Genomic DNA, 21,918 nt, shown 5'->3' with positions numbered 1-21,918 from the left:
TTTTACGAATCAATTACCAATTCACATATCAATTTTATTCAATCGTAAAAAATTTATTGTCTTACTAAATAAATAATATAAACATGTAGAATCATAAAACAAATTATTGTTTAAAAAAAATATGTATCGCGATTAATATTTTAACAATAACATGTAACTTGTGCCTGAGAGTTACAAACAAATATTTTTCGCATTACTAACAGCATCTACTTTTATGTCGGTGAATCTTTCAATAATTGCTTTATTGGCTTAGCTCTTCGTCTCATGGTGCCCAAAATATTTAACATTTCTGAAACTGCTGGTGGCGCACTTTCCGCTTCTTGTCGTCTTCTTCTTTCCTCTTCTCTTTGCTTCTGCAATAAATCATTTTGTTGGAGAAATATAAAAATATCTCCAGAAATATAAAAAACTTACATCCGTTTGCTTCAACGTGAACCGTCCACCTTTTATTTGATTAATAATATCATCGATAGCTGAAATAAATAAAAATTTTGAATTAAATTTTGAATTAAAAGCACTTGATCGAGCAAATTAAAATTTAAAATATAATTACCAGGTTGTTGCGCAACTGTTGGTGTTTTTTTCGTAATTCCAAGCATATTTTCCATATCGGTCACCGCGTTTCGTTCCGAATTCATTTTTTCTTTCGTCAGCAACTTAATCGACGATTGTCCACTGTTGTTGAACATTGGTGGTGGGGGAGGTGGGGGCAAGGGGGGTGGCGGTGGCCTGGAAAGTTTCTCTTCCAGTTCACTGATTTTTGCCTTCAAAGTTTGAACCACTCCTTCCAGAGTTTCCACCGACTTCTCTGCCCTCTCTGCCCTCTGCGTCACAACTTCCAGCTCCGACTCGGCCAGCTTTAACTTTTCCTCCACTATTTCGAATTCGACGTTAGATTCTTTCTCCTCCAATTTCTCTTCTAACATTTGTATTTGAGAGGCATGATTCTGTTGCTCCTCCTCCAATAATCTTTTCAATGATTCCACTTCTTGAAGAACGGTTAATAATCTTCCATTGGGATCGTCGCCAACTTCCGCCATCAGAAGTGCGCTCTGATGGGCCAGAACATTTCTTTCCTTTTGCACCTGTATCGAAAATCCAATATTTTGCAATAGTGTTCAATTATTGTCTTAAATTGTCCACTTCGATCTTACCCTTTCTGCCTCTATCTTCATAATTTTCGCGTTCTCCCTCTCACGATCGCATTGCGCCTTCAATGCTTGTACCTCCTCCGCGACCATCTTTGTTACCCTTTCCATGTTGTCCTTTTGAACTTTCATCTCGTTTACTTTCTCTTCACCTAGTTGAAAAATTCCATTGTTAAATTGGAAATGAAATTTAAATGAAGAACATTTTTTTTTTTTTTTACATTTTTGCCTGAGAGTTCTTTCCTCGTCCAACTGCGTGGTCAAATGCGTAACCTGTTCTTGAGCTTCAAATTCTTGAAGACGAGCGGAATGCAATTCTGTCTGAAGCCTTGCTATCTCTTTACTTAATTCTGCAAATTGTCCACTCTTATAAACACTTTGCACAATTAACAGCAAAATTGTAAGCTATGATCCTCCATACATACCTTTCACCGTTTCTCTCAACTGATCGAAATCTTCGAAATTCGAGTCAACTTCATCCGATAACTCAAGATCTAACGAATCTTCCGGATTTGTTTGCAAGAATTTCTGCGTTATAATCTGCGATCTTCTTTTCAACTCGCGATTCTGCCTATACCACTGAAATTCGATTTTAATTCGATGAGTCGTATTATATTAATTTCTAGAAATTGATCGATTTGAAAAATATTAAATATAAAAAGAATTTCACGAGCATTCACTTTCGATTTTCATAAAAAAAAAAATATCTCTTCAACTCGAATTAATTAATGTTCTCACAATTCTTCAACTCCAATCCTCGAACGATTTATTATACAAAAAATTGTGATACGAATATATGTATTCTATTCTAAAAATTTTTCACACGATATCTCAAATCTACATCTTCCCAATGACATTTCAACCAACATATGAGTTCTCAATTACACTTTACTCTCTTCAATTCTATCATTCATTTAATTATAAAAAAGAAATGTGAAAGGTTACCTGTGACGCTTGTTGCATAGCTTTATGCATAGCACCAGTTTCAACGTCATATTGATGCTTCAATTGCTCGTACTCTTTGCACACCGCTTCAGACACTGAAAAGAAAATTTAGAAATTTAAGAAGGAGAGAAAAATTTGGAAATTTTTAAATTTTGTTAAACTTATTATTAAAATTATAATAACTACCTGTTCGTAATTTCTGAAGTTTCTGCTCTTTCTCCTGCACTTGCGACTGCAAGCTGCCATTCTGTCTCTGCAATTGTTGATACTTTTTCTCCAAATCGGCATATTCCTTGCTTGCTGGAACACGAGAAAAATATTTTTTTTCGATAGGAAGTTCACATATATTGTGAATGCGCTCACGGATATAAATAAATACAGGGCCCTGACTTAACTAAAGTTTATTTTATTTTCGATCAATTTATAATTCTACCGCGTATGACCAGTGAGTAAGAAAACGTCACAGAATTCGTTTTGCATGCAAGAGTGAATCACAACCGAATAATAATTAAGTTGCATTACAGATGATTGGCCGTGAACTACAATCACGTTAACCACTTCCCTCTCGCTATATATACATATATATATATAATTATTCTCATTTTACTACTCGATCTTTCTTGCAATAAATCAATTTCTATACAATCGAAACGAAAGAGGAGAAGGCGACACGTATGATCTTTCGCTCCAATTCAAAGAAGGAACATAAAACTTCTAATGAAAGATGGATTGAAGAAAAAAAGTTGTTTGAAAATACAGTTACCTCTGTATTTACCGATCTCACTCTCTCCTATCCCAGTTGTTTTAATCAAATTAATGCTCGAAAGCGGAGGGAAGAAACCGTGTTTCGTCACTTCGTTAATGATGACTAATGGAATCATAATAAAGTTCCGTAACGACTTTAGGCGGCCCCCATACAAACACTCATCACGCCGCGAAACTTATTACTAATTATTAATTACCGGCCTCGCTCTTCTGCAGCAACAATTTCCTCCTCTTCTCCGACTCCTCGTATTTGTTCCTCCACTTGCTCTCCAGGCTATTGCTCCTGCTCAATTTCACGGCACCGACCGTCTCGTTCGTCTTGCTGTTAACACCGGCCTGGGACGAGAGTTTCTCAGCCGAGTTTCGCATCTCGATACTCGAGCTCGACAAATTATTGTTCCTCCACCGTTGCTGCTGAACCGAGGCGTCGAGCTTCTCGAAGGACGCCCTTTGAGCGGCGACCGACACTCCCCGGGACAGCTTCTCGAAGGACCCTCTACGGGACGGGGGACACCTTTCTTGAGCTTTAATCGCATTCGATATCCTCGGCACGGGAATGTGTGAGTGAATTACGCTCGAGGATGTCCTCGCCTGCTCGCCGCTTAACACGATGTTCAGTTCCGTTTTATTCATCTCGTATATTCTGCGAACAACCGATACGTCTGCTTTCACCAGACAGCCACTCGTCTTTTCGACCAATTTCCAGAATCGATATATATATATATATATATGGAAATAACTGTTAATTCGAATCAATAATATATTACAATAACACTCATTATAGCCAATGGAATATTTAATCGTATATATATATATACATATGAGAGAGATATTTGTTTCATCTTTGCCGATTATGAGAGAACGACAATCAGCGAAAGAAGAGAGATTTATGACTGAGCGATATCGCTCTTCGCTAGATTCAAGAATTTCTTTAGCGATGAAAGAATAAATGTTTCGTATATACGCACAAATTCTATGGGTTGCGAAGCGATATTTCTATATCGAAGTGTACTCGAACACGGTAGAGGGTTAATAACATCGTTTTCTAAAAATACTCCACGTATTGGTCGCACCCCCTGCAGCCACAAGCCGCGTTAGAAATAGCCGCTCTGTCAAAATGTATTCGTGACTAATCTCGATTCCACGAATCGCAAAGTAGCCGGGAAGATAAGGTGCTTTCCGAACTCCGCCACGCGTTCTTACCGGGAAATGATAAATGTGTACGTCCGGCGAATCCTGAATCGAGTTACCGGTAATTGTAAAGTCGGTTGCTTTGCCAGTGTCTCTTACGTTTCTTCGATGAATTCTCGATGATAAACAGGAGAGAGAGGGAGGGAATATAGCAGTTTCAGATCAGCGTTGAAGTACAATATACGCAACATGTCAATTCCAATCAGACGAATTGGTATTAACGCGATGGCCACTCCTTCGAATTTTAAATGTTATTCCTGTACATCTTACGTCATTGTCCAATTGTTCCCTATCATCGGCGCTGAACTCCATCCGTCCATGTTGCTCGATCATCGAGTTTCAAACTCGAAGTATTACTTTGTTTATACACCACTTCGATTCGAATAGTCACGTATGAAAAGGAAGAAAAAGGAGAGGAAGATACGAGTATGTTCGCTTACCACCGCGCGTGGAAGAAGACACGTGTCGTTGGAGGCCTCTTCGTGGGAGGCGGCCAGATCTCCCGCAAATATTTCCAAGTTAATTCGTCGGAATGCGTCGTAATTACGATCGGCACGACGATTAGAAAAATTCTCTCGAATATATCGATAAATGGATTAGATAAGGCTTAACGACTGTAAATTCGTAGATTAGTAGATTTTAGAAATTTTAGAAATTTCCCACAGAGGTGAACGACAACGCGTGTATCATTATCGTCCACGGTTGATCGAACAACTGATCTCTGACTAACTTGTTGGCATAGTTGAATCATTGTTATGAATGCTACTCGGCAATTTCCAACGCTAACGAACTGTAACGATACGACAGGTGAAGACACTTATGAATTATCCGGAAAATATTCGAATGACGAATATTACCGTCGAATAATTGAATTTAATTCCATCTAAAAATCTAAGTCTCTCCAACCAGTTTTATGGAAAAAACTATCTATCGTCGAAGATGTTTTTTTGCACCGACTATTTTTAATTCAAGCCTCGCGTCTCGGCGAACTCGGACGGCGACAACGGACGTACCGTGTCGAGGAAGAGCAAAATGATAATTCGAAACGTGCCGTGTCATGCGAACTTCAATACAGGAGGTCGATGGTCACGTAGGATCGTTGCACTTTTCCGTGCGTGCATACCACTTGCGATTCAATCGATCACCTTGCCTCGCGTCCCACCATTTGCGATCAACCGATTAAATTAAGGATCCGATTCGATCCGATCCACTCGCGTTTTCGTTTCACTCTCTCGAAACTCTGATTGTGGAATCACAGTTCCCGCGGATCATTAATAAAAACGTTTGGATTCAAACTCGGTTTGAAAAGAAAACAGGAATTTTACGGTTGCACGTACGAAAGAATGGCAGAATCACGTGCTCCCCGGATCGACTGCACGGGAAGTCTATGAAATCCTTTCACTTTTCCTGTTTCGCGCTGGTGGATGTTGAAGTACTGTCAAATGACGCTTTTTGCGCCGTATACACTTTCCACTTTGGACGAGGCGATTTCCCACATTCTTCTTCCAGTGGGGACGATATTGTACGCGTTATAGCCTCGAACGAACGGATAGACAGAAAGAAAAAAAAAGAGAGGGGAAAGGAGGTTGTATTACGATATTATAAGACTTACTTATTTTATACAGAGTACTGCGAAATTCGACACTGCGTATTCGATCGATATATATATATATATCACGGATTGGACACGTCACTGCATTTTCAGAGATTTTTATTGCGTATAATAGAGAATGATATATCACGAGAAAGGAAAGATTTTTTTTTCTTCTTTTCTTTTTAACGGAAGAACGGACTCGACGAACGATGGAACAAAGAACGATAGAAAAGTGGAAAGAAGGTGCGCGTTCTTCGACGTTCGCGCGCATACTGCTCGCACGGCTGACCGTAATGTCACGTTATCTCAGGAGGTTCCAGACAAGTCGAAAGATCCCGAGAGTGCGTGCCCTTCCTTTAATGAATGTCGTCGTTATTATTGTGTGCGCTAGTGGCCGCAAGGTTTCCTCATTGTTCGGCGAAAAATCGCGCCACGCACTTCCACGCACTCTCTTCCTTTTGTTTATGCGTTTATTTAAAATGCATTTTTGAAGAAGAGACGAAATTGTCGAGGATTGAATTGACGCTATTAAAAAAAGATTTTCTATTTTTTCTTTCTCTCTCTCTCTTTTTTTTAAATTATCTTTGGCGTATTGAGATTTATGTTGTTTCGATTGATCCATTAATTGTTCTTGTCGCTCCGTAAAGTGCCAACAAAGACGGCTGTTCACCGACACTTCTTTGATACAGCATATAAAACGAGCGAAGAAACGTTTCCTCGCGTAATTGGCCGTTTCTTGTTCGAGGCATCGAGCAGAGTTCCCCTTAATAATACGCCTTATCACCGGATCTGTCAGCCTGGAAACGCTTTTCAGAATGTAATACTTACGTATCCCCTGTGTTATATTTTGTAAACCGCGTAATACGTATATACGTGGCAACGATCGAGAATTTCCACAAGGGAATGTGCAGTCGCCGGGTACGCGCGACTGTATTTGACACGTTGCCTAATCAAAACGATCGTCAAAGACATTCACCGCGATTTGCTTGTGTTATCAACTTTGACAAACATTTAATGTATACTTTATGCATACCAGAAGGCGAATAACAGATTTCGGCGCAACAGTTTTGATAAATTTTAAAACTGGGAGGAAGGCAACCGATAAAATTTTTATTCGTCGTAATAATAATATCGGGTATAACACGGAGAAATATTATTTACGCATAATTATTTTAATCGACCGTATTGAACTTCTGTTTCAAAACAAAGATTTCGCCTCTCGAGTTTCAGTTTACTCGGATCGATAACCCAAATATATGCAAGATATTATGTACTCGTTGAAGTATGCAGAAATCAGGTGCATTAAACGAAACAATATTATTACTCTCCATTTTTGTGACTTCCCTCCAATACAGTTTTTTCTTTTTTTTTTTTACACAGCTGCAAGCACAATCGCAAAAAAAAACTGAATAAATATATAGATACAGCGTCCACATATGTGGATTTGAGTCATGATTTCTGAATAATCGTTGAAGCTAAGTCTTTGTCTCGATTCGGTTGCTATGAAAGCGCGTCGACGCCTTTGCGATTCGAATTAATGGAAAAAAAAATGGAAAAGAATTAAACAGCGTTCGGCAAGGCACGCGTTTATTATCATATATCAATGATAATATGTTATTATTGGTAGGGATGTTTCGAAAAATAATTTTTCTTCTATCTCCTGTTCTAAAAACCCAGTACTTTTATCATTTTTAGATATTTGTTAAATGTTTTATCATGTCACTTAAATATTATTTACGTTGATCGTAAAATTTATTTTCATACTTAAAAGAATTGAAGATCACGGGAGAGCTTTACATTTCTTTATACGAGGTTTACAACATCAAAGCTCGACTACTACGTAATAATAAGATATTTCAAAATTTAACTCTCTTTAAACATTGGTAATAATATTTTCTCGAAAAGAAATATTTCTTTTTTACATGTTGTATATCAAATACGAAAGATATTTATTCGACATTTCATTTCATTATTTCTTTTATTTATTTTTTTTTTCAAAAAGAATTATATATTTTTATTTTTAATAACTAATTTATATACATATACAAAATATATATATATCGTAATACATTATGAAAAAATAAAATAATAATTAAATATAATACGTATATAAAATTAATCACATTGAATATTATAACAAATTAAAATCGTAAAGATCGCAAAACGCGCGTTATTCCAAGCGTGTGGTTTAAACTCCCGTAGAGTGGCATCATTAAACAGCTTTATTGTCTAGAATTATTCCCCTACTCTCGTCATAACTAAAGAGATATGAGTCACGTTCATTAAGTATGTAACGGGTGGGCTGTACGGTTCGCGGAAACTGGAAATAAGATAAAGGACTAGGATTTAAGATTTCGCTGCTAAGGATTCGATTACACGGCTACGAGCCTCTCCGATTTCGCTCGTCTTTGATTATTTTCTTGTTAAACATATGAGAACTCTATTTTCACTCTTAGATTCGAGTAGATCTTCATTCTGTATTTTATATGCTTAATGAACGTTATTTTATGTATAAATTATTGATCAAATTTGGTGCTTTGTCTTAACACGTTTTCACTCGACGATAAATCAATGATTTAAAAAGAATATTTTGAAGAATCGAAATGAGATTGCAGCGTAAATACCTGCTTTAATTCAACATTATCACAAATTATCATGCTTCTCCTGGATTTCATTAAGTAAATTCAGTACAGAATGATGAGCTGTTATTTATAGATTAAACGTATGACAGTGGCAGCCCTGATTTGATATACATATATTCACTCGAAATCCAAAGATATAAATGTGAATTGTTAATTAATATTTCTTTATTAATAATATAAAATATTTTCTATTATTTTATAAAATATTAAAACGATGTTTATTAATTATGTATTTTATTATTGAAAAGTTAAATAATATTATTGATTTAAAAGTTTCACAATCTATAATTAATAAAAGTATTATAAATAATATAGTACTTTGTATAATATAAAAATTATATTGTACAATTTAAAAAATGTTATTATCATACTTATGACAATATTCAATAATTATGTAGAGATATTATAGAGATACATACATATTAGATTGAAAATGTCCCTATAATATTTTTATTTTTTCTTTAAATAAAATATACAATTATATGTATAAATTGATATATAAAAATTTTATTAGGCTAATACAACATATCGTGTAATTTTCATATTAATTTTCATATCGATTATATCATTAATAGTTGTCTAGCCTGATTCTCTATAGTGATAACATTTATTACTATATATATAACAGAAACAATTATCTATTATTTCTATCCTTCATCTGTGATAAAGAAAAAATTTATATTGTTTCATAACGAAACAGTTAACTAAAAATTATTATATTATTTTGTGATAATGAAACCATATTGTAATTTGTAAGTTCAATTTGAATTACGAGCTTAAAAACAGTATTAGGTACAAGAATCGACATTCATTAAGAATTGTGCCATAAAAAACAAAAGCTTCGATTAAATATAAATAATAATAAATTAATCTTAATGTTCTGCTGGATTGACAATCATGACGCGACTAAGAGGCAGAGCCTCTTTAATGATCATTATAATGATCAGTTTTACTCTATTGATTATTATTTATCATATTCTCGGTAATGAGGTCAAGGACATTACGTCCAATAAATTAAGTCCACGACTTAAAATCGAAGAAGTTTATCCATTGAGTGATCTCACAGAGAATCCTCTTAGTATTGCCAGAAAACAACAAATAGAGGCTCATATAATGGGAAAGTTAAAAAGTGGTGGAGGCAACATATTCGGTGATTTCAATTATGGTAAATCACGTATAGAAGTTCCCTTGTTCAAAGGTCATAAAATTGTACATTTGGATCTAAAGGGTGCCCCTCCAAAAGCAAGTTATTATAAGTACCTGCTACGTTTGCTCAAAAAATTAGGTGCCACTGGTATACTTATAGAATATGAGGATATGTTTCCTTTTGAAGGAATAATACAAAATATCAGTGCAGGTAATTGTTATACCAAGAGAGATATTACTAACATTCAAAAAATAGCTAATGAGAATCAACTCATAGTTATACCGTTGATTCAAACTTTTGGTCACATGGAATTTGTTCTAAAACTAGATAAATATAAAGATTATAGAGAAGTTTCACGTTATCCACAAGTTTTATGTCCTACATATAATAAAACTCTTCCATTGATATATGAAATGATAGACCAAATAATAGAAGCGCATCCTGATATAAAGCATTTACATATTGGAGCTGATGAAGTTTATCAAATAGGAGAATGTTCTAGATGTTCAGATGTAATAATTAAAAAACAATGGGGTAAAAAACAATTATTCTTGGATCATGTTTCAAAAGTAGCAAAGTATATAAAAAATAAATATCCAGAACTTACAATTCTTATGTGGGATGATGAATTTAGAGAAATATCATCTGAAGAAATAATAGACAGAGGTTTACATTTAATGGTAGAACCTGTCGTTTGGAAATATACTACTGATCCTGGAGTATCATTAACAGATCAATTGTGGGAAAGCTATGCATCAGTTTGGAAGAATATTTGGATTGCTACAGCTTTCAAAGGTGCCACTGCACCAGATAGATATTATACAGATATTGCTTATCATATAGAAAATCATCAACGTTGGTTAGAAATTATTAATAGATATTCTACTCAGATTAGATTTAAGGGTGCAATTTTAACCGGGTGGCAAAGATATGATCATTTCAGTGTACTTTGCGAACTTTTACCATCTGCCATACCCTCACTTGCTGTAAATTTAGCTATCTTACAAGCTCCAGATTTATGTAGATTCCCAGTAGAAGTACCTACTCCAGTATTACAAGCTTTACAATGTGAGGGTATTATTTCTTTAAATATTCCAGAACCTCAATATGGTTGGACCAAATGTAATTACCACGGTGTATCTATTTATGCTGCCACATTGAGATTGTTTTCTTTGACTCAAGAAGTCAATAAAATGGAACAGGATAATACTTTTAAAGGATGGTTGAAATCATACAATTTAAAATATGCATTTTCAAATCCTAGTCATGTAGAAAGAGCAATTGCTGATTTGGATAAATATAAGATGGAAATAATGTATATTGAGAAAGAAATAAGATCATCTATGGAAAATATATATGATAATTATACTATACAAGAGTGGATAGAAACATATATTGACCCTTTAAATGAAAAATTAACTCAATTATGGGAGGCTAAAGAAAAAATTTTAGAAAAGAACATATGGCCAAGAAGACCATTAACAAAATCTGATTTATAGTTAAATGATTAATTTCCATACAATGTAATATGAGACTGAAGATCGCACTAGATAAACAAAGAAGCGATATATTGATCAAGAATTTGGAATTCTTCTTTTCTAAAGGAATAAATAAATAATCCATAGTATATAGAATCTATAAAATTATAATTTTGCACCATATGTCTAACATATAGGATATGCTCTATATCTCAATTGAAGTGCATCAAATTTTATCGACTGCACCGTCCGTAAATTAATATCGTTCATTTATTTTTGAAAAATGAATTTTTTTTCTTAATTTATTTAAACATTCGTATAAAAGTTTTTAATAATTTATAATTGACAAGCGAACAAAAGTTTTCTAATTAGCATTTCTAGAATATGTATAATGTCATATATATATATTTAATGAAGTTAATTTAAGAATTAATTCCAAAGTTAATTAATTATTTGATTATTAGTAATATCGTTTGAACAATGAAAAATATTATATACTATTTTATAAATATCTATATCATATTAATTCTCGACGAAAAAAATTTAAATTTTAACTTTAATGCTTCCTATGTATATTTTATACGTTTTTCGAAATGATTATTTTAATACGCACATATTGCGATTTTACTTATTCTTATTTGTTAAATATTCGTCTCGTTGTTGTATGCGTTTTGTTTTGTATGTTTATGATTTTAGTACATGTATTGTTTTGCATGATTAGTGCCATTAATAATTAGATATAGAAAAAGATCAAGTGAATCAATAGTTTATAAAAATAGAGATACATCTACAATTTCTTTAACGCTCGAATAATTTTTCTCTCGACCTTTAAACTGTTATAATATTTTACTTAATCTTACAATATTTACAATCAATTACAGAACTTTTCTTATATCATGATTTCTTAACTAATAATTTTCAATATTAAAGAATCTTTCCACAAGCATTTATATAAAATCATCAAAGGTTCGAATACAAACTCGTAACATATATTCAACAGTATATGTACATCATTGTAATGAATAATATTACTATTATTGTAAAAGTATTTTTAACAACGTTTGTTACGTTGATCCATATTATCGTAAGTAGTAAGATCTTATCGATAAATAAATTTGTTTTTAAATCTATGAAGAAGACACTAGTGGTTTATTGTATTGGCCCCTCAAAGTAATATTGTGAACTCTTATGTTATGTAATAAGAAATAGTAAGAAAGTAGCGAAAAATATTTGCTCAAATATCTTATGTACACGTCTTTCATGTTTTTCGTTTCTTCTATTCTATTTTGTACAAAATCTGTTCTAACTGTGCGTGAAAAAAATATTGTATTATAAAAATCATTTCTAGTTGCGATAATTTTCACTGTAACACGCAAACTGCTGATTTCGAACTGGGAAAATGGGGATGAAAGGGAATTTGAGTATGTCTCTTTGTGGGGATTCTTTTCACAACTTTTTGAACCGTGTTCATGTCTACTGTGTCACCTATTTCCGCAATTATTATAGGTTTGTGATAGTCTTGATCTGTTTTCGTTAATCGAACACCCAAGATTTGCGCAGCTAAAGTTACTATGCATAAAGAAACCTGAAACAAAAATCAATTTTTTAAAACGGATAACAGGATAACTGATTTTTTTCATTGTTTAAAGAATTTTTTACCGCTTCACCAGTTCTAGCGGAAACATCATGAGACGGGAATCCATTGTCTGCGGCAAATTTGTGTGTTCGATCCTTTTTTACCGTCCTCTGATGTTCCATATCGCATTTATTGCCAACTACGGCCATCAATGGTGTTTCCTCATAATTACTGCTTAATTTTCTGATTTTATCTATCCATTCTTCCAGAACTTCAAAACTGAAACTATTCGTAACATCATAGACTAAAAGAATGATCTGAAAAAAATATTTCTTTTTTTTTTTTTTTTCCTTAAGAACAAAATTATGCTCCATATATTTTTTATGATATCATATTGGAATGTTTGTTAGATGCATTCCTTTTTTCTTACATGAGCGCCGAAGATATATTTGTCCAACATGTTTCCATGTAGCGCCAGACCACCGACATCCCATAAATGTAGGTTAACGTTTTTATAATAGCCAACACTGATGTTCTTCAGAAAGAAGTCGATCCCAGATGTTGGTGTGTACTGTCTCGTGAACTCGTTATTGCAAAATTTCTGAGCGATACTTGTCTAAACAGGAATCCTTGAATTTCAATTATTCAGAATTGCTATTCTATTATTATTACTATCATCTCAAAGAATTAATTTAATTAAAGAAAGAACGATCTCTGCTTGTCTCTAGATAATAATACATCTAGTAATTGTTTGAGAACTAGTAATAAAGTAATTAAAATGCAAGTGAAATTTGGCAAGAGAAAGAATTAGATATATATATATATACAAAATAACTTGAGTCACGAATATGCAATTTGAACTGTATTCAATTATAAGAAATTTACTATCAATATACAACGTTTCGAATAACAAAAATTTCCAACTGAATGTTTATTAATCGATAAAAATAAACATAAATAATATAACTAACTGCTAACTATAAAATATTTATTGTTTTGCAAAAGTATGTCTAATGATGTGATATCTAGTAGCACTGACCACTTCGTAGGGAAAAAAATAAATCGATACGTTGCTTAGTTCCCTTGAAGCTCAGGCACACTGAACTCGAAACAATTTAAATCATCGATCCTTCTTGTACGTGGCAAATCGATATTTTTCCTCTTTATGAAAATGCAACGATGAGAAGGTAACAAACAACGTTATCTCTTTGGATTTCGATTTAAACTTTTGACATTGGGAAACATTGGAAAACTCACTTTTCCGGATCCAGAATCACCGACAAGGACGATCTTCAGTTTTCTTACCACTAGCTCCTCCTCGATGTCAGACATTGGGAAGATCGGGATAAAAGGAGTGCGAGAGGAAGAAACACGACGAGATACAAAAAGTTTCGGATTATCATGCGAAAAGTCGTGTCGGCCACGACGGTTCTACGTCGACTATAATACAACATATAAACGAAGGGTCTGGCATGTGGCTAGAGAATGAAATCGAGCGAATCGACCGACCGGCCGTGGCCAGTGCAACGTCGTCGTCTATATAGTTGCTTGAATAAATTAACGAATAATCGATACCACACGAACAGGTATCATGCGTACCTCTACTCGCCTATATTACACTCGGCAAACTTTTTCCTATGACAATGTTTCGATTAATTATGAATCTTGTGATACAATGGATCCTATTCTTGTCCTTTTAAGAGTCAAGGTTTTTCGTAATGGTTTTCATTGATCACATAATTATCCTTTTTTATCGATTCATTATTTTTAGCTTTTTTTCCCTTTCTTAGTACATTAATATCATCAAATGATTTTTTGAATTTCAAGATAAACTTATTTACTCATGTATTACACGCTTGAAAATAATATAAAAAAATATATATCTGTTATTTAGCGCATGACTAGGTATATAAGTAATCGAAGATAATTTGTTTTTCCATCATAGTTGTCATGGTTCATTCACAACTGGAACAAAAAATTTATGATGAACAATATATATTTCGTAATATCCGTTTTTAACTACTGTATTTAAAATATAATATGTCACCTTTTCGATATGCTTGTTCGTTTCGATAATTCGATCTTTTGGAAAAGTTATGAATCACTCTCATCGTATTATAAATATACACGTTATAAAAATTAATTAAAAATTAAATCCTTGTAATTGGCTAAGAGGTAGTAACTAGACACGCGGCAGCACGTTGTTGTGCGAACAACCGTCAATCTGTCAGCACGTTCGAAATTAGCCTTAACTATTTCATAGTATCTTCCATCGCTGCGAACGCATGCAGAATGCATTCCATAAATATGGAACATATTTATCATCACATTTTCAATTTCTTGTGGTTGCAAACTTACCTTAAGCTTAAACACCGTAATTTAATACATTTTACGCGTAGTATATCTATAGCTTTTTGACTTTTGTCCGAGAATCGAAGATTTTCCGGATCCCAACGAAGTTCTAACCTCTCTAAATTCGGACAATTGTTAGCAATTCCGTCCATCAACTGGTCCACGTGAATATTCACGCCTAACCTTTCTACTGTTCCCATTACGAGAATTCTAAAAAGGAATTAATCTTCTAAGTGTTTAATTTGAATATCGTGCTCAAACGTAACAAATGCACATCTTACTTGGCATTGGTCAATATAGGTAATACGCTTTGCCATAGTTGATCGGTGATGTGAGGCATGCCGGATAAGGAGAGTCCCCAGAGTTGATGACCGTATCTTGATAAAAATTTATGTAGAGCATCATCGGTCAGATTATCGGAACTATCCAACTCCAGAGCGATCAGGTTTCGAGGATTTCCAGCCTCGGCCCATGCTTTCAACACGCTATCGTTGAAGCCGTTCAACTGGCCTGCGCTCAAGAAACGAAGGCCTGGTATTCTGGTCAACATGTCGATCAGACATTCCGTTGACAAATCCGTTGCAGTCACATCGAGTTCCTGGATACTCGATTTTTCCCATTCTACTTGCATCACGTATTCACTCTGGAGATCTGTAAAAGATTCGTTGGATCTTTTTCAAATTTACACCAATTGAGAATGAAATTATAATTTGACAGAGAAGTATTTTACTTGTTCCTTGCATGAGAAGACATTTCAATCTTCTACTTCTTTGAAATAGTGTCTTCATAGTCGAGCCAGTGACTTTGGCGCAAAAATTCACGGCTAAACATTCGAGTTGAATGCAATTGGAAGAAAATGCATCGATGTGCGAATCATCTACGAAGTTGATCCCGTATAGATTAATCACTCGCAAATTGGGAGTTGCCGATTTTAATTTGTGCACGTTTATCACCTCGTAAATTTCTTCCTCTTCCTCTTCCACTTTCTCGTACGTTCCTATAAGATTAATTAAGTGTTCAATTTCGATCGTTCAAACAGGTATATCATAGGAATTTATTCAAGACACGAACCTATAAGATGAAGAATCTCCAAACCGTTGATAAAGTTGTAAATCTTTCTCATGAAACCCTCCATGAAGATTACCTCTGACAAACAGATGCACATGTACTTCAGCTTGGTCGGGAAGGCTTGCATTTCAGAAAAATCGTGCAGTTGCATGGCAGTGGAAAAGTCGAGCAGCATGTGAGTTAAATTAGGACATTTGTTCGCCAGTTCATGAAGAACCGTGTGCGTGATCAATTCGATCGGCAATTCTATATACCTCAACGAAGCTCCAAAACGTGTGCTTGAAACGTCAATATCAAAAAAAGATTATTTTTTGATCATCTATCACATTTATTGCCAATATTTACACGTTATGTTAACTAATAGACTATCTGATTTAAAAACAAATATTTCTTGTCATTTACACAGAAGAATATATTTTCTACCTGATTAAGTGAAGTAGATAATCCAACGAGTTCACGTGCAATCCACTAATTTCCGGTCGTAGAGATACGTGTTTCCATAATCGCGTGTCGTAAGCAATTTGCCGCCATCTCTTGCACACACGTGCTACTCTGCATATCTCGCGATGAGATAGGTAACTGAAGATATTCAGCAACACCTTATCCGGAAGTTTTTCTATCGTCTGGTAAAATAACAATTTTTTAATTAATCAATTACGTCAGACAGTTTGAAAATCAAATCTAAAAACTTGAGCTTTTTTTTCCAATTTTTTTCCAAATACTTTCTTTCGTTAAATTTTTAATTACTTACTGTTCCAGCAAAACGACTTTTAACCACGCCGCCCTCAGACACAAACATCTGAGACGTTTCCACGGCAATTTGACCCCACACATCGACACCCCCGAGATCCATCTCGTTATTTTTTTATTAAAACTAACTGAGTAACAGGATGATTTCTTTGAGGAAAATTGTTATCACGAGGCGATCGTATCGGATGAATCTTTCGATTTAAAACGGGCGCGAATCGAACTTTGCACCGTGAAAGAATAACACACCGATATGAAAAGGGAAGAAAGAATATTTGTTGGGTGAAAATTACGATACTTGGTGGATTCCAAGGAATCAGAAGTTCTAAGTCTTCCACGGGATTTCTAATAGGATCGCGCCTGCGCGTCGTCCTAAATATAAGACTTGGAAGGTCCGTCTCAGCTTTAATTTTAAACTCGTCACCTGTAGCCAAAGTACATTTCCTTGTGGTCCCGTGAAACGTCAAATTTTGGGCAAAGTTTAAGAAATATTCGCGAGTTTCGCCTCTTATTTAAAACTCTTTGCACGTATATGAAATATATGTATATATGTGTATTATATTACGGATTATAATTCGTATATTTTTGAAAGATCGAGTCTAGAAAACACGAAAATTGATATAGAAAAATATCGGTTGAGAGTTATTTATTATGAATTATATGAGCAATTTGAATTCGCTTTAGAAGAAATAAAGCAGAAAGGGAATACGGTGTAAAACAGAGACGGAATAATTTTAGTTTATTTCCATCTTGTTTCGTGTAACGCGAATTCATTTGATGCTTATAATTTAATAAATAAACTTCAATCAATATCTTTATATAACAACTATTTATTTTGATGTTTAAAATATATTCAAAAGTATGAATAATGAAAACAAATAAAATAAAACCAATTCTAAAAATATTTAAACAGGTTTATTTTCTCTTTAATATGGATAAAAATTGTTTTCATTCTTCTCTAAAGTCAAAGAAAATATAATTATTCTTTTTGATTTGTTTTTTGCTTTGTTCAATTGAACAATCACTATAAAATATTAGACAATCAACTTTTGTTAGATAATAAAATGTTACAGATTTTCTAGAAATCTGAAATCAGAAATTTGCCAAAATGATATTTAGTTGATGTAAGACTTGGAACTTCTCCGACACGAGACTTAACGTCAAAACAAATTCATACACGTGATACTTGTACAAAGATATACAAAAGTTAAAAAACTGTTAGTTAAATAACTATTCGAGTTTCTTCATATTTCTTATTTTCTAAGATTAATAAATCGGGATTAAGGAAAATAAAATAGAAAGATAACCATGTATCAATAAATATTAAACATTTTTTCAATTTCATAAAGACTAGATAATATTGATTCGAAAAAATGAAAGATAAAAGTTAAGAAACACACGTTAGTTGAATAATGTAATCATTTTTTTAAAAAAAATGTGTAAATGTCTGTAATTTTCATTCAAACAGGATATTGGATAATTTCTTTCATGATTCCACAATATTTGTATTATTCATTCAATTAATCAAACATAAGATTGAATCTATATTCTTAATATTTTATAATTTTTTATATTAAGTTAGAAATAATTTTTGAATAAATTGAATTTTATTGTCATCTTCATTTATTCAATAGGAAAATCTTCGTCTATTCAATAACAATCTAATATTAATGTGTTTCTTAATTTTTTCTCAAAACAAAATAGGATAAATTTATTTTTTGAGTATCATCACATTATATAAATTCATATGCTGCTATATGCAAATGAAACAATGTTTTAAAATATTCTTCTAAATTAATTAAGACGCTTCTTACAGGGAAAAATATGAATATAATTAGATAATCAAATTAATTCCCAGATTTGAATTTAATTGGGAATTAATCATTAATTGGCATCAATTAAATATCACCAATAAAGTTTCACCAACAAATCAGGAATACGGAATTTTGTATTGGATTAATCAAATCAATGAAAAATAAATATTATCATCAAATTCAAAGGTTATCTAACATCTTATTTACATCTTATTATTTGTATGAAAATTATTACAAACATTGTTATTTTTGTTAAAACTAAAATATATTTCTTAACTTTTGTTCCACAATTTTCTTTCTTCTATTCGATATTATTTTTAATTTTTATTCAAGCATATTCGACAAAATTTTCAATATTTATTGATGTATTCATTGTTATCATTCTATTTTTAATTCCAATCTAAATTGATTTCACAGGATAAAAGATATAAAGATTTTTAATCAACGATTAGTTTTTTTAAGTTTGGCCAATAAGTATTACAAGAAAAAATTAAATCATTTTTCTCGATAAAACACTTGAATCTTGTTATCTGATTATCGATGTTATTATATTATGATATTACAGACTCGACTGTTTCGATTAAATAACAAGATGGAATAAATACTACGTCTGAATTTTTTTTCCTTTTTCATATAATTAACAATTCTTGTTTGCTCACTTTCTATCACAAAGGTCATGAATGACTTTCTGCGATAATGAATATTGTTACAGAAATTGATAACATCTCTTTTTTTTTTTTTTTTCCTTGCAAATCGAATTACGACGCTTCTTCAAATAGTTCATCAAATTATGCAATTATGACGAAATATTTTTACATGAATAGAAGATTGCGGATTTAAAAAAAAAATGTATGAAATTGCATGCTACAATTACAAAATTATTACAAAACTTTCCAAACTGATAAAACTATCGATTGATATAGTTTAATTAGATAATTACCACTTTTGACACAATTTTTCGATAAATACTAGTACCGATATCCTCTCTAGATATAGCACTTGTGGCATATTCCACGTCCAATTTGTGCCAGGTGCTCATTGTTGTACATGCAATTATTAATTATCCGTTGAGTTGTACGATCAATCTAGAAAAGAATCACTTTCGCGATCGGTATCAAACTATTGAAACTTGCAGAAAGATCGACGGGAAAGTAAATTCGTTCATGTCGACGTAAATTTTAACTCAAAAAAAATTCAAAGCATTGCAAAGATTTAAGAAATGCTCCCGGTTCGAGAACCAATTTGTCAAGAGTTCTCTGATTGACTGGATTCACTCTAGGATTCATTTCAAACCGTGTGCAGCTTAATTAGTTATAAATAAAGAGCAAGCAGTCAGTCAGGTAGTCAAACGAGATAAGAATAGATAGAAGAAGGCGTTAGTGACTACATTCTAGCAATATCATGTAGAAAAAAGTCGAATCCATCTTTAAGACGTTATTTTGACATTTTGCTATTTTTTTTTTTTAATAATGATCACAAATATAAAAGTATGAGTATCAATATAATGATAGATATAATAATGAGTTTGTTTAAAATTATAATTGTGATGACAGATTCTGTTCCTTGATAATTTACCGTATTTGAACGTGTTATAAAATCCTTGGAATCCTCTTCGAAAGTATTCAATTGTTGAAGAGCGGTTTCTACACTCAATACATTCCAATTGGACATTTTTCGTCCAAATACATCCATGATCTACCGATCGATCGAGAACGAATTTAAATATCAAAATATTAGAATTTGTATATCTCTTTTTGCAAATACAGATTTAAAGTTACACTCTATCATTTGCGAACACATTCTCACAATATGTTTGATATTTTTTTAACGTATAATGACACTTGAGCATAGAAGATAAAATTTCACATGTATAATTTATATGACGAATATATGAAAAGATATAAATTTCGATGAATTACGAAAATCGAGATTGCATACGTTCTTCTTCGTTTTCTGATGAAGGACAAAAGAACAAGTCATCTTCCAATAATAGTTTTTAGACGAAACGAGCTAATATTTATATTATGTAATTATTATTGTTTTAAATTATTATAATCGTGATATTTTTTTTGTAGTTTTAAGTCAATCTCTTTCTTAAATATTTATCTTTAATTTCGAAACGTATGCAACCCGCGGTATTTGCCGAAAATCGATCAGTTCAACCATCGTGATATTAAGTATTCTACGTTCTAGATCGGAGGTGAAAAATGTAACTAAAATAATCTTAACTTTCTGTCGTTCCCTAAAATAGATTCACTGGAGAGCTATGCCACGCAAGGATGTACAGCCAGCAGAGGGCCGTATATTGCGGGACTTTTTGAAAATTCGATAACCAAAAACATCCTGAATCTCTATTATTGACATTGCATTTTCATTGTAGTTATTTTTAGATATAGATTAGATTATAAAAAAAAATCAAGCAATCTTTGATTCCATAATGATTGAAAGATCTGAGATTGATTTATTTTATTATCCAATATTATAATGTTATACATAAATTTTAATAAAATTAATAATGTTGTAATACGAGAAGAATTTAGGATATAAAAAATTATTAAATGTTGATATCTTTTTTCAAAATTATCGGATTTCAATTTTTTGTTTTGTTTATAGCTTATAGGAAACAAAATATATGAAAAACAATAAAAAATATGTATGATGGTTTATATCATTGTAAAAAAATAATGTATAAATAAGAATCTATAAGAAATATGATTTTGTATAATTTTAATTTTTTAAAGATCGAATTTGAAAAATTTTTCGAATGACAAAAGTAAATGTATGACAGTTGTTGAATATCTTTTTGATTACAAGCCAAATAGATAGCATTTGGCTCAGCGCCATTAGCAATTTGATTAATTAAGGCCACGTATAATGTATGTACATTAACTGTACTTACTGAATTTTAGACAATATATATTTACAATGTATTCGATTTATTTATAATTATTTTATAAATATAAATGTTTTTAAATGTTAATGATCGATACAAGTTTTTAAATGTTGGTAATACAAAATGTTATATTTAACAATATTTTTTTATTCGTTTTAATTGATTAAAGAAAAGAAAAAAATACTTTTAAAAGATATTTTATACAATATTTTTTGTATATTTACTAATTTTAATTAAAGATGGCGTTACTAAATTCATTGTTACCAACTGTAGGTGCATAATTCGAGATGATGCAGATCTCAGATATATTTGTAACTATAAACTTGTATAAATATAAATAATTATTTATAATTTGTTATATGCGTATATTATAAATATGTATATATAAATATATATATATAATATATATGTATATATGTATATATATCTCTATATATATATAAATATATATATATTTTACATATAATAATAAAATAAAAAAGGCAAACAAGGTATAAATCAACCGGATATTTTTCAATAATTATTTATACTTTTATAATCAATTAACACTTTACCGGA

At 32.2% G+C, this 21,918-nt stretch overlaps 4 protein-coding genes across 11 annotated transcripts; 1 reads left to right on the top strand and 3 right to left on the bottom strand.

The window, feature by feature from the left end:
• Positions 1-57: 57 nt before the first annotated feature.
• LOC100576435 (shootin-1) lies at positions 58-6,579 on the bottom strand. Of its 6 annotated transcripts, none has more exons than XM_006570821.3 (10): positions 5,662-6,126; positions 3,056-3,501; positions 2,280-2,393; positions 2,094-2,188; positions 1,574-1,727; positions 1,370-1,498; positions 1,155-1,300; positions 554-1,085; positions 415-473; positions 59-353 (listed from the first exon to the last, which is right to left on the bottom strand). In XM_006570821.3, the coding sequence occupies exons 2-10, from the start codon at positions 3,489-3,491 to the stop codon at positions 213-215; spliced, it is 1,806 nt and encodes a 601-aa protein (XP_006570884.1). In that variant the 5' UTR covers positions 3,492-3,501; positions 5,662-6,126; the 3' UTR covers positions 59-212. The 6 variants fall into 6 exon arrangements, with proteins under 6 accessions (XP_026301898.1, XP_006570884.1, XP_026301897.1 ...); XM_026446112.1 differs by lacking the exon at positions 5,662-6,126 and adding an exon at positions 6,472-6,579 and having other exon boundaries at positions 213-353; XM_006570822.3 differs by lacking the exon at positions 5,662-6,126 and adding an exon at positions 5,387-5,627 and having other exon boundaries at positions 213-353.
• A 2,292-nt stretch (positions 6,580-8,871) lies between these two features.
• LOC413672 (hexosaminidase D) lies at positions 8,872-12,049 on the top strand. The gene has a single exon (XM_397113.7). The coding sequence runs from the start codon at positions 9,183-9,185 to the stop codon at positions 10,929-10,931; it is 1,749 nt and encodes a 582-aa protein (XP_397113.1). The 5' UTR covers positions 8,872-9,182; the 3' UTR covers positions 10,932-12,049.
• On the bottom strand, positions 11,465-13,875 carry LOC724762 (ras-related protein Rab-28). The gene is made up of 4 exons (XM_001120659.5): positions 13,744-13,875; positions 12,917-13,102; positions 12,570-12,803; positions 11,465-12,495 (listed from the first exon to the last, which is right to left on the bottom strand). Exons 1-4 carry the CDS (start codon positions 13,816-13,818, stop codon positions 12,271-12,273), a joined length of 720 nt encoding a protein of 239 aa, XP_001120659.3. The 5' UTR covers positions 13,819-13,875; the 3' UTR covers positions 11,465-12,270.
• Positions 13,461-20,662, bottom strand: LOC413670 (uncharacterized F-box/LRR-repeat protein C02F5.7). 3 transcript variants are annotated; one of them, XM_006570819.3, is made up of 8 exons: positions 20,043-20,662; positions 16,330-16,529; positions 15,910-16,184; positions 15,569-15,835; positions 15,120-15,489; positions 14,845-15,048; positions 14,534-14,761; positions 13,461-14,451 (listed from the first exon to the last, which is right to left on the bottom strand). In XM_006570819.3, the coding sequence occupies exons 1-7, from the start codon at positions 20,157-20,159 to the stop codon at positions 14,626-14,628; spliced, it is 1,569 nt and encodes a 522-aa protein (XP_006570882.1). In that variant the 5' UTR covers positions 20,160-20,662; the 3' UTR covers positions 13,461-14,451; positions 14,534-14,625. The 3 variants fall into 3 exon arrangements, with proteins under 3 accessions (XP_006570882.1, XP_016773277.1, XP_397111.2); XM_016917788.2 differs by lacking the exon at positions 20,043-20,662 and adding an exon at positions 19,408-19,727; XM_397111.6 differs by lacking the exon at positions 20,043-20,662 and adding an exon at positions 16,658-17,457.
• Positions 20,663-21,918: the final 1,256 nt, after the last annotated feature.

The sequence above is a fragment of the Apis mellifera genome, linkage group LG1 (assembly GCF_003254395.2).
Source record: "Apis mellifera strain DH4 linkage group LG1, Amel_HAv3.1, whole genome shotgun sequence".
NCBI lineage: Eukaryota > Metazoa > Arthropoda > Insecta > Hymenoptera > Apidae > Apis > Apis mellifera.
The sequence above is the reverse complement of the archived record's forward strand: the minus strand, read 5'-3'. Positions and strand labels throughout refer to the sequence as shown.